The sequence below is a fragment of the Puccinia triticina genome, chromosome 16A, assembly GCF_026914185.1.
Source record: "Puccinia triticina chromosome 16A, complete sequence".
Taxonomy (NCBI): Eukaryota; Fungi; Basidiomycota; class Pucciniomycetes; order Pucciniales; family Pucciniaceae; genus Puccinia; species Puccinia triticina.
The window spans coordinates 4,076,365-4,088,747 of NC_070573.1; the positions used below are offsets into that span (position 1 = coordinate 4,076,365).

Sequence of the window (12,383 nt, forward strand, 5' to 3'; positions counted from 1 at the left end):
TTTGTTTCTGCTATCTATATTCTCAACTCCATTGGATTGTTATGACTTGTTTGATGAGAGAAAATGTCAAAAATGTAAGGAAAGATGGCAAGTGAAGGAAAATATAAAGTGGAAGAATAGTCCTATGTAAAACATGCATTTTTCTTTTGAGCATGTTGTTGTAACTTGTAGGTCAATATTGATGTTTTCTTATGATTGTTGTATGGGAAAGGGATTTTTTTCCGAAGTGAGATTGAAAGATTGATTTCTTCTTTTTTTGGAGAGGAGTGCTAGTAGAATAGGTCCTGCACGGTGTTTAATACTGTTATGAGTCGCCTTTGAAAATCTTATAAGTGCATCTTCAAACAGCCCAGCTCGGTTTTTCCGTCGTAATTCAACCTCCAAACCCTGTTTTTTAAAAAAAATAAAAATAAGAAAAAGCATTCAATGAACAACGGATGATAGAGACAGGACAGACGAGTTAATTTTGAAAAAAAAATCTTTACTGGTTGAGGTAACAGTGGAATAGATATGTAATCAGGGAGAGAGGGAAGAAGTGACAGGTGTAACGCTTGCTCACTTTGGGCTGGCCCACATCTTCCGAATCGACGCTCCTATCTCATTCCTGACGCTAGTCTCGATGGTTAAATCAGCTTGGAATGCTTTTGTAGATTCGCTTGGGAGGTAAAGTAAGATAGCGAACGCCAGCGAGGGCCTTTCATCCAGTACATCAAATTGAAGAAAATTGTCGAAATCAGCTTCTTTAAGGCGTGACCAGACGTCTTAGATCATCTGGGTGGAAGTCAAAAATGGTGCTCACGGTACCCCCGCATGTAGAGAACTATCTTCGTTCATTGTGATCAACAGCTTGTTGGTTTCAATACCGGAACCCAAGAGATACGGCGCCGTATATCTTTCTTGTGTGCGGGATTGGGTATGGCTGAGTATCATAGCCCCATACTAATGTATCATAATCGATCAAATAATTTATTAATCCCACATTAAAGACGCTCCCTTGGTAATTAGATAGTTACTTCGTGCTCACAGACTGCAACAAACTTAAGAAGCAGGAGAGGAAAGGAGAGACTTGCCGGGTCTACGCCTAATTTCACTCCTATGGAATTTTCATCCGTTCGACGGACCAAGGTTTGGTCTCCAGTTTTGTGAATCGTACCTTGAGAAGGATAGATTGCCTTTTTTCGAAGACAACCAAACTTATTCAACGTAAAAAAAAAAGTTGAAGATGGAAAGGGAAACCACTCAACTTTAATGACGGGAGTGTCACCTGAGGAGATGCCTTCAGAGGAAAGTATGGTTAACTTTATTTGAGAATGCTTGATTCTTGCCTTCGGGTCTGACGAATGGAAGACAAGTTGGAACCCTATATCGTCCAAAAAATTAAAAAAGATTTAACATTATTTCAATGCCCAGTTCTTTTTGCTGCACTGTGGATTTCAGAAAGGTAATCCTGGTGTTGTCGAGTTACGAGGAAAAATTGTACTGCACCTAATAAACAGCTTGAAAATGGTATCAAAGTCGATTTCTCCGGGTAAAAACAATGAGTCTTTGTTACCAGTACCCTGGGTTGAAAAATTTAAGGTTTTGGATCGAAAGTTTACATAGAAAAGATGAACAGGGTTTGTTAGCGATATTAAGGTGTGTTTTTCTTGGAACCTGCACACAATAAATGAGAGATAAAAAAAAACCCGAGACGATGACATGGTATAAACACTGACCTGCTTTTGGCCACATTGACATCGGCAATCAGAGGAGAACTAAGGTTTATCGGTGCGCGCATTGGAGATGGGGGCACTGAGACTGGTAAGTGGGGTCGACAGGCACCCTCGAGATGGAAGTGAGAGAAGTGTCCGGGAAAACCATCGTCGTATGTCGTCCAATGCTTGCGCTCTTCAGTAGGACTGTTGAGGGTTGAAGGTGTCTCAGACTTTGCCCGTTTATGTGACCGCGTCGGATGAGGTGGTGTAGCCATCGTAGAATTTGGCCTCAAACGTTGGAAAACTTCACTCTCCAATATAGGCTTGGAAAACGTCTGACTGTGCCTTCTTGAGTCTCGCTGGCTTGGAAGTTCCCTAGCAGCTAAAGGAGGGGACACGGGCATAGGGACCTCAAAGGCTTCCGACAGAGGTTCAAGTGAGCTTTCGTCGCTTGATGCTTGTGAAGAAGGTACGTCTCGGGTAGGAGTGTGTGAACGCTGAAGATCCGCAAGCAGGCCGTCTACGGCATCATCATCTTCCGGCTGAGTCGAACAACTTGGTCTCAAGTGATCAGGCTGATGTCCATTCATCATTTCCGGGCCGTCCTTTCGCTTGGTCGTTTTTAGCACTCCGCAGAAGTCATCTTCTGGTCTTTCAGAGTGAAACAATTCTCGTTCAGGACTCAAATCGCCACAGTCCTCGATGAACGACATTCCGTTGTGGTCAAGGGCTGCGTCTGATAAAGGATGGGATAGAAACTTGACCTCATTCGTATTGAAGATAAGTAAGTCTGATTCGCAATCTTGAGAGCTTGGAGAAGACATGGTGAAGTTCGAAATCAAGGGGCAAAACGAGTTGAATTGCTAGTTCTGAACACCCAGATATTTCCTCGGGTAAATTGGGCCAGAGGGGCGGAGTAGGAGGAATAGGGGTATCAATTATAGTAGATCAACAAAAAAAGAAAAGAAAAAGAAAAAAATCTCCGACAAAATGCTGATGTAAGTGTGCTCTTATGGTAGAGCTCCTAAGTTAACAAAAGCCCCCCCCATTGGTTGGAGGTTGGCTGCGTAAGACTGGAGCTGCCCTTCCAGCACGGAGGGACTAGGGTATACACAATATTATCGCAAATCTTAAGGGGGGGGCAGAAAGTCGCTTTATCTGGGAGGTTTTTATAGCTCAGCCCCCAGCCTCTTCACAGGTTGGCCTCAAGTGTGCCAGATACTTATCTTCCATATGACTTGACCTCCTCAGAACCACCATTTGTGGACATTTTATAATAATATTTTTGAAAAATGCAAAAGATCCAAGTGTTGAATTGACAGGGCTTCCGGCTGAATAACTTCACGAAGTTCTGGGTGCATGAATCCACAAGACTTGAACCTTGCGAACCCTTAAGTTATACCACCTGGCACCTGGTACATATCAGGAGACTGCCACCACAAAATCACCACCGGAGTCTCTCCATCCATCACCATCAAAACCCATCAGACCTCAGGCTCCACCTATCAGTTTGCCCAACCACCATGCAGATGTTGGCAATCGACCAAGCCTATGTCCCTCTGGATTTGATACAACTATGGAGCTACTCATGAAGAGACAATTGTTACTGAACCTCAAGAAGAAGCCAGTTGGGAAGGAAGCATGTACTTCATTTTTTGCGGGAAGTAAGCTGATTCATATCTGTGTCTCAATCCTTCCTTGCCTTGCCAGCTAGCTGATTGTACTAGCATCCACTCTTGCTTTCAGGCTATCCAGATCGTTGCGGCCCAGTCCCTATCGTGTGGCCTTGATCCGCTAGGAAGCTTCATGGGAGCACAAAGATCTCGGCAGAGTTTTTTGCAAAGAAACACAATAATGATCGGGTTGTGGCAAGTAGTAGTACGTATGCTTTTCCTACAGCAATCTACCCAAAACAGCACCACCGAAGGCGATGAGGTCGACGATCTTCAACTCGACATTGTCTGTCTCCATCTTCCACCTGACCTGCTCGATCAATCACCGGTCCATCCCTACCGTCGGTCTCCTGAATAATTTCAACCTGCGTCCTCGCGCCTGATCGAAACCTCCCGATCGATATTCCCAGCTGCTGCTAAGCGCCTCGCCTTGGGAGATTCGTCCAGGATCGCTTTCCGATTCAATCTGGCCAAAACAATGCGATGGTTTTCAGCTCGTGTTTACCAAACAGGCCTGTAGGCATCAGGCTCTCTTCCTTCCCCAGTGTTGCCACGTGTGGCCTCAAAGACCCTTTGGAAATCATGCGTCAAGATTTGTTTCAGGGGCTCTACAGAGCCTGATCCGCTCTTGTTTGTTTCTTCCTGGCCCACTTGGTTTGGCTGGATTCGTTCCCTCTTGTTCTGTAGTAGGCCCTCCAGCTAGTCAAACATTCCACGGTTTCGTATTCTGCACCAAGACAGTATGTAGCTGCATGCTCGAGACAATCGGGAGGAATCCGTTGAGTCTTTGAAACTCGTTCACGCTCAACTTCAGCTAAATAAATATGTATATGGAATGGCGAAAAAATTGAAGAGACTTTGTGAAGCGGGGCATCTGTTTCCTACAGATTATCGAGAGATAACTAACCACGGGAGAAGTTCACTTCAGCCTGAGAGGTGGAGGCTCTTGAGCGATGGGGGGCAGAGAAGAGAGCTGGGCGCTGGCGTCGGTAGGAAACGGCGGGCCTGCGATGCGGCCGCAGATGAGGAGTAACCTTGGGTAGCCTTGGGTCTTTCCCGCTCCGGGAGGAAGTGCTTTCCCGAGTTTCAAGCTAGTGACCGGACGGCTGCGAGTTTGTGGCTAGCATGCAGGCTTCCCCTGGTTTCAGCCGGAGACCAGCGGAGACCCAAACGGGACTAGTCCTGACTAATCCCGTTCGGAACAGGGCATCGAAGCCTGGCAGGTTGTGCCGCCAACACTTGGGGTGTTCCCCTTTCGGAGGTTATAAAACAGCTTCCCGCTGCGCTCTAATCAACAATTCCTTCTTATCTAAAAGTATTTTAAATATGTGTGGAAACTGGTGTTTCAAACCTGGTGATATGTGTGTAAGTTTCTGAGTGCAATGGGTCGACCCATGCAATCACAAGCTGCTGGGATCCAGGAGGGCATAAAAGGCAGCACTTCGCCCACCTGGCGGCTCAACTCGCAACGACCAACCTGACCAGTCAAGACTCACGAGCAAGTCGGTCATCGACACAGTCATCAAGTCCAGTATTAACGAGCGATGTGGCCAGCTATGAAGCTCTTCATTAGTCTAGTTGAGTTGACGCAGATTTTCGCAAACATAATGATACTAATGGGCACCGAATAAATCAACAAACTGACTATGCATAAAACCTTTCACTTGAACTTTTTGCTCATGCAGTCTTCATTTGTCCTGGTAGTGGTAGCCATGAATCGTCGAATGCCGTCAGGAATCGACGATATACCAAATGAGACGCGACAGTACAGCCCATCTTCATACGAGAGCCCGCCGGCAAGGCCTTCTCGGTCTGAGCAAGAGGAATACGAGTGGCAGCAAGAAGCAGCACCTGCTATGGATGCGCAATTGCACGCCTCCCGACGTCAGGCCCAGCAAAGTAGTAGAGTCAACCGTCCATTGTTCGGCAGACAATCTTCTGGACAGACAATGCAATCCCAGCACGACCTCATGATTGAACAGGCGAGGAACAGCGCCCGCACCAGGAATCTCGAGCGGGAGTTCGAGTACCTCCATCGACACCGCTCGGCCGCAGACTCAGATCAGAACCAGTTCCGAGTGCTGAAGACGGCCAGACGTCATTTGAATACAGATACGCTCACTTTGCCATATGTGCCTTTTGGCCAATCTGGTGCAAGAACTAGGCAACGACAATCCCTTTCCGTAATAGGGGATTCGGCCGCGGAACCATGTCCAATCTGTCTTGGAGAATTCGGCCAGTCTGCACAACTTGAAGTTGCAAAAATGAAGCAGTGCACACATTACTATCACCGCAATTGTATTTACGCCTGGATGATAGAACAAACGCATGCCGGAATCGCTTGCAGCTGCCCGCTTTGTCGCACACCGACCTCGCTCCCCGAAGGATCATAACTCAATAAAGCTGCATATGCCCTCTAAATCTTACCATTTTTCTCATTATTATCTAATAGTTGTTCTCTCTCTATCATGATGTAGTTAGACATGCACACCATGCACGCAGTAGGGCACAGTTGCTTAACCCAGTAGTTACTTGAATTAGTTACATGTCCCACTAGTAAAAGTTCTCCAACCAACAGTATCTCATTGTTCTTCCATCCTACTCACCTCTGCTTGTTACACACTTCGGTCCATTTCTAGCTCTTTGATAATCTGCTTCTCACCTTTGGTCTCCTATGAATCTCGTCTCTTTGCTATGCCATCTTCTCTTGATCACTGCCACTATCGCTTGCTTCTGATCTGAAACAATTCCAAACATCAAAGAGCTCAATTCTGCCGCCAAAAATTCGGGTGTTCCCCTTTTGGACCTTAACGGGAATTACAACTTCCTGCGGTAATCAACCAATCATCCTAATTGCTGTTTCAAATAATTCTACAAAAAAACCAAAGAAGTTCCTTGAATGCATTGGGTTGACCAATGATAAGCTGGTGGGATTCAAGAGGGGCCCCACTCCACCAACCCAACTGGCCAGTCAAAGATTCACTAGCAAATTGACCATCGAGAGGCATCAAGTCCAAGATTCACAAGAAACTTGGCCAGCTATGAAGCTCTTCATATTGAGTCGGACTTATTCAGATTTTATGAAAAATGTTATAAGTGTTCATCAAACAAGCCAAAAAAACCTTGGATTTTTTGCTCATACTGCAGTCTTCTTCTATCCTGGTAGCCATGACTCTTGGACTGCTGCGAGAAAACCCTTATCTAGCCAATGTCATCAAGTATACTAGATGAGATTTAACAGTCTAGCCCACCTTCAATGAATGGCCTGTCGACCCGTAAGGCGAGGAGTCTTTGGTCGAGGGAAGCCATCTTGGATTGGCAGGACAGACGCTAGCTTAACACAAGTCCCCTCCGAGTCGGAGACGCTTCGCGCCTCCTTGGAGAGGCTTAGTTAAGCTCGGGACAGAAGGGGTGTTCTGGCACAGCCATTGCGCAATTCACGACGTCGCGACTCGCACTTCAGACCAGAGGACTCGCGTTCGGACTTCGTTTCGAGAGACAGCGTTCCAACTCCGAATCATTTCCTTCAACATACTCTGTTGCTCGGCTCAGCCGAACAGAAGATCACGTCCGATGGCAGCAGAACGGACGACGCACGAGCTGGCTGGCCCGGAGCTGGTGGCGATCGAGTGTCCGCTCCAGTTGAAGCCGCAGACAGAAGACACCGCAGGTCAACGGGGACGATCCGGATCGGCCTACGATGGATTGATTGACCGGCTGGGTGGGCTAAGTCTGCTGTCCAGTCAGCTCGGCGAGAGGGATCCCAATCGGCCCGTCGAAATCACGCTCGTCAAGTCCTCCACTAATGACTTCATCAGACCCGTCCCCGGCGAATGGGTCCAGACCAACAACATCCTCGTCAAGCTCATTAAACGCACCCGAAGACCCAAGAACCGCCCAACTGGAAGCACCGTCACCAGTCCTACTCCTAACGACCATGCCGCCCAACCTACCCGCCTCTTCAAGATCGAACCAGTGGGGGTGATCCCTCTGACAGTAAGATTCCGAGGTATGTTGATCTCTCGTTTCCCAATCCTTTTCTTATCTTCACGAATGAGGAGGCTGATGTTGAACCTACGCATTCACCCAGCTTTGGCAGATTATCAGTACACACCTGACCTCAAACATCCGATCAACACCTTGGCTCGGGATATGAGGTCTTTGAATTGTCAGTCCCATACGGTCAAACTCATAATTCATTCTAACTGATTTTTTTGCGTTGAATGTACAGTCGAGGGGGTTTTAAAATTCCGATTCGAGGCCGAAACCGAGGATTATTCGAGCTCCAAGATCGGTTTGTTCCCGCCTCCGTTGTTCAGTCGTTACCTCGTTCCTCAGCAATACCAGTTGAGTTTTCTTTCTTCGCTTGACACATCCACAGAAATACGAAAAACAGAGCCTTCAAAATTTGTTCAACATGCAGAAAATCCAAAAGACTGGAACTGATCCGAGTACATGTACTTTTTTAGCTATCGACAAAATGCACCTACGGTCGTCATGCAGAATCCTGATGGTTCGCAGCGGCTAATCAATCGGACGAGATACGTGCCTATGGGCCCACAAACCATCACCTTTGAGCAACCTGATGTCCGTCCAGATCCTCGTCTTTCTCGCTTAATATTCAACCAATCTGACCCTTTAGAATCGTTCTAGGTCCCGCAGGGTCCATTAACAAGAGACTCGGAACAACAGAAGCCAGAAAATGAAGCACTGTTCCAAAAACTTTTGTCGGTAAAATATGTCCTTGCTTCTGAGAATTTTGTAGTATCAACTCAATCTGACACATGCTTTGAACACCGCCTGATTCAACAGCTGTTTGAACAAAGACCGGTTTGGTCCCGGATGGCTTTTCAGCATCATCTTACTCCCGCTGATTTGCGCTACATTCGTCAGTGAGTCACCCAGTCTCATTGTTAGTTACTGTGTTAGTTTTTTTTTTTTTCGTTTTCTGACGTCCTGGTCTTTTGCAGGCACAAGGTCGTCCTCTCTCTCTATTGCTATTTGTTTTCCGACGGACCTTTTCGAGAACTCTTGATCAAGTTTGGCTATGATCCTAGGCTTAATCCGGAGTCTAGATTGTTGAGTACTTGGTTCACTTGTTTTCCGGCTAGCTACAATAATCGCAAGCTGCTGAGAGCAATCAAACTTTATCTTACAAAAATCCTTATCAGTTTTCAGAGAATGTCTTTGAGAAATGTCGATCGCAAAGAAGTTAAGGATAAGTTTACTCTGAAGTTGTTGAAGAAACCGCATAATAGAGCCGATGCTGCAGACGTGGCAACTTCAGATAATCTGTTCGTGTGGCTGTTATTTCTCTGTACTCTTGCTAATGGATCCACTGACTGATCGCTCGCTCACTTTAACCGGTCGTCGCCACAATATGCTTGGAATTTCATAAGACGAGACCACATTTTTGACGGATTAGAATTGCACCAAACCGTAGGAACCTACCAGCTATGTGATATAACCGACCCGTTATTGGTCTCATTGATCAACTCGACCAAGGGAGTCTTACCGAAATGCCATGTCCGAACAGGATGGTATACGTCTAATGCGATCGAACAGATCCGGTCAATCCTTCGCCGAAAGTTCCACGCCTTACTTGACGAACAACGAGTAGTAAAAGACGTTGAATGTGTCGATCTGTTGGATATTGATATCAGTCAAGATGCGGTAGACTTATTGAAGAAGCCTGACCCTGCCCTTCGAAAATCTAAAGGCTCACGTCAAAACATGGACTCCCAGCCGGATCAAGAGCCCGTTGATGGTGATGTGGATGCAAGCGAGAATCAGGCATCCTCTTCCCGGCGCCGGAAACCGGCCAGCGCGAAGCCAAGTCATCCAAACCCACTACTCAAGCTCCGGCGAGAAAGACAAAGAGTAAAGGCCAAAGCGGTCGGAAAACGCGCTGCATTCACTGAACCTAGCGGCCAGAACGTCCGGGAGGTATGTGTGATTGCCAGCTCAACTCTTCGTCCTCATCTTATTGATAATTCCTTTGCACTTTCTCCAGCCTGATCCGGGTCCCTCTCGTGGACCGGCCGAGGCTTCAACAACGAACAGAAAGGCCGGCGACGGGCCTGGAGAAGACAAAGGGTCTGATGTCGAGAGTGAACCCGCAGGCGATGATGAAGAAGAGCGGGAGGTAGATGAAGACGATTTCTTTCGTGAAGATGAGGAAGATGAAGAAGATGAGGACGAGAGTCTCGCCGATGAAGACGAGGATGAAAGCTCAAGTCTATCTGAACTGAGCGACTGATCAGGACATTTCTTCGCTGGATTTTTTTTCTTTGCGCTGCTTCTGCTCCATGCAGCCCCCCTGCTCTCTTTTCCCCCGCCTGGGTGTTGGCACTATTCATCCAGTGCTAGTCATTTACCCACAGTGGTATTACAACTCTTCCTGACTCTATCGTTGTTTCCCCCGCCACTCAGGTCTTGTTTTTTTCGTGCTTGGGATCTTACCTTCTTCTGATTTTTATCCCCTTTCTGCTTCAAGTGTTCTGCTCGACATACCTCAAACGATCGGATCCTCATTGCCGTATACACTCGTCTCCTTACTCTCTCGACTTGCCTATTATTGTAACGCCCTTCATCTTGTTGCTTGATTTTGTATATGCAGAAAGTGGCGTTGTGTTTGGGCGTGTCGGCCTGATGATCATTAAACGCAACTGGTTCCTCATTGGCATTATTCATTGCTCTTCATATACTAGTAAATGGAGCGTTAGGCCTCAAGTCTTTTCCACTTGCAGTCGCCGAGAAACTGAATCACACAAGCTTGTGGTTTGTAAAGATACAACAAGACTTGTTCACCTGCGCAATTTGTTTGAGCATCTCACATGATACGTAAATCGCATGGCCACATGGATTTGAAAGTATCTGAATCATTATCCTCCATATCAATTCCCATGTATCTGAAAACAATCTTCACATTCTCTTCTCATCGGTCAGTTTAGAATTGTGGACGTGTTGACGTTTTTTTTTTCTGGCTCTGGGTGAGACAACGTCGCACACATGAGACCCAATACTCAATTTCGTCTATTGCGCTCCTAAATTTCATCGCAACTGGAGGACTTCCCGTCAATCTGGGAACCCCTTCCAGACCCAGATCTGAGCCAAATTTCGCAGGGAAATTTAGGCTTTGAGACTCTGGGAGGCTCTCAGATTGCTCCCAGATTGCGACGGGAAGTCGAGATCCCAAACGCAATCTGGGAGTCAAATGAAAGCGCTTCACAGCTAGAAACCTCGCAATATTTCATGAAAAACATCGCTTGATTTACAATGGATAGCCAATCTATTTATTGGGCTTGTTCATTAGGGTACAATTGTATCTTCACGCAGCATAAGTGTTCAATCTGTTCTTCAGGATAGAGTAGAGTATCCAACCTGGTCAATTAGTTGGCTGACCAGTTTTTCTTCATTCAAATACATAGGCTCGGCTCGCTTTGAAGCCTGGCACTGACCGGATTGAGGAAACGCGGGTGAGCGAGGTTTGGCCTCGCCAAGAATGGATGGTCTAATCGTTTCTCAGTGGCTTGGTGCGCGTCTTCAGTTGTGTTTTCTTTTCGGAAAAGCTCATTCAGCCAGCCCGAAGGGCGCCTTGATCGGCTAACCCCATCTTTCATCCTGGATGTTTCCAGCTCGCTTTCGTATGTGCGAGTGCTTGGTGTGCTCTTCGTATAAGTTCAGTGACCGGCTTAATACCTCGGCAAGAGAGCTTGAAGCTCTGGTCCCTGGGCACAAACTCCATTACAAGCGAAAATAACCTGGAAAGTTTCGGTCTTTGCAACATGGCCAAGAAGATGGTCTATATAACTGCCCCAGGTAGTCTCCCTTCCAATCCTCATCCCACAACCTCAATTAATACTTTCAACCCACCAATTTTCAAATCATCACTCTTCACCAAACCGAGTCCCGTCTTTAAATCAGTAACTTATCCAGCCTTCAATTAATCAAATTTCACACCTAATTTCCAAGATGAAAATCACCATGCTTTTCTCCGCCCTCGCCATTGCCAGCGGTACGTTTTACCTGAAGATATTGCATCATACCATTGTGCGATGGTGGCATGAGTGCTGACAAGCGATTTGTATATGACTTTTCACTCGTGGCTTAGGTGCCTTCGCGGCCCCTGCTCAAGCCAACGTCAACGCCGCGTAGGTTTTTTCCTTCTAGTAGCTGTTCATCGTGCCGTATTGTACTTGTACCATATTGTACTTGTACTGAGCAGCTGTTTTTGACAAATTGTAGCGCCGCCAAGGACCTTTCCATCGGTGCGAGCGTTGGTGTTGGAGCTGGCTTCGGCGGCCCCTACTACGGCGGATACCCCTACTACGGATACTATCCCTACGGTGCCTACTACGGTGGCTATCCTTACGGCAAGTTTGGCTACTTTCTGACAATGATAATTGCAAGTCACTGATTGGGCCCCTTTGTGACCACAGCTTACCGTTGGTAAAGAACCAGAATTCTTGGCCTGGTGCCTTGAAGCATTAGCCCCCAATTCCTTAGTGAAGCCCACTCTGATCTACGACCCTTTACTACCCAGTGCATGTTTTGCTAGCTCATGCAATTAAAGTGATGATTTTTGCGCCAACTTCAACTTTCTCGTTATTTTCAGCGAGTTGCGAGCCTCGCAAGAAGAACAATGAGGAATCGTTGCCAGTTCTCACTTGAGAGCAGTGAACTTTTGTCATGCTTTGCATCTTTGTCACTTTTTAGCTATTGTGAAATACGTCTCCCAAGTTGACAAATGTCTAAGCAAGGGTGTAGCGTTGGAAGAAAGGGAGATCGCCATTGAGCTGAAAGCTTAAAAGTTTGTAGCTTGTTATCCAGATATGTGGTCCAATGTACCTTTTGACACAGGAGCGTTTTTACCACGTCACGGAATATGATACAGAGCCCTTCATCATACAATACGTTTCAAAGCTCCCACAATACCGGACGCAACAGATCGCATCTTTGCCCAAAGCTTCGCCGCGCATCAGGCAAGAAGCAACGCGTCACAGTCAGACCAGTC

General features: G+C 46.7%; 4 protein-coding genes across 4 annotated transcripts; 3 read left to right on the plus strand and 1 right to left on the minus strand.

Annotated features, from left to right (window-relative positions):
* Positions 1-326: 326 nt before the first annotated feature.
* PtA15_16A381 (uncharacterized protein) lies at positions 327-2,518 on the minus strand (the record flags this gene model as incomplete). The annotated part of the gene is made up of 7 exons (XM_053164065.1): positions 327-387; positions 560-694; positions 800-939; positions 1,071-1,172; positions 1,245-1,360; positions 1,486-1,559; positions 1,716-2,518. The coding sequence occupies 7 exons, from the start codon at positions 2,516-2,518 to the stop codon at positions 327-329; spliced, it is 1,431 nt and encodes a 476-aa protein (XP_053028028.1).
* A 2,561-nt stretch (positions 2,519-5,079) lies between these two features.
* Positions 5,080-5,531, plus strand: PtA15_16A382 (uncharacterized protein; the record flags this gene model as incomplete). The annotated part of the gene is made up of 2 exons (XM_053164066.1): positions 5,080-5,445; positions 5,526-5,531. The coding sequence occupies 2 exons, from the start codon at positions 5,080-5,082 to the stop codon at positions 5,529-5,531; spliced, it is 372 nt and encodes a 123-aa protein (XP_053028029.1).
* Positions 5,532-6,940: 1,409 nt separating this feature from the next.
* Positions 6,941-9,626, plus strand: PtA15_16A383 (uncharacterized protein; the record flags this gene model as incomplete). The annotated part of the gene is made up of 10 exons (XM_053164067.1): positions 6,941-7,376; positions 7,458-7,535; positions 7,599-7,713; positions 7,837-7,954; positions 8,021-8,098; positions 8,180-8,259; positions 8,338-8,445; positions 8,539-8,661; positions 8,767-9,313; positions 9,381-9,626. The coding sequence occupies 10 exons, from the start codon at positions 6,941-6,943 to the stop codon at positions 9,624-9,626; spliced, it is 1,929 nt and encodes a 642-aa protein (XP_053028030.1).
* A 1,727-nt stretch (positions 9,627-11,353) lies between these two features.
* Positions 11,354-11,860, plus strand: PtA15_16A384 (uncharacterized protein; the record flags this gene model as incomplete). Its single annotated transcript, XM_053164068.1, has 4 exons — positions 11,354-11,384; positions 11,481-11,520; positions 11,615-11,746; positions 11,809-11,860. 4 exons carry the CDS (start codon positions 11,354-11,356, stop codon positions 11,858-11,860), a joined length of 255 nt encoding a protein of 84 aa, XP_053028031.1.
* Between the last annotated feature and the right edge of the window lie 523 nt (positions 11,861-12,383).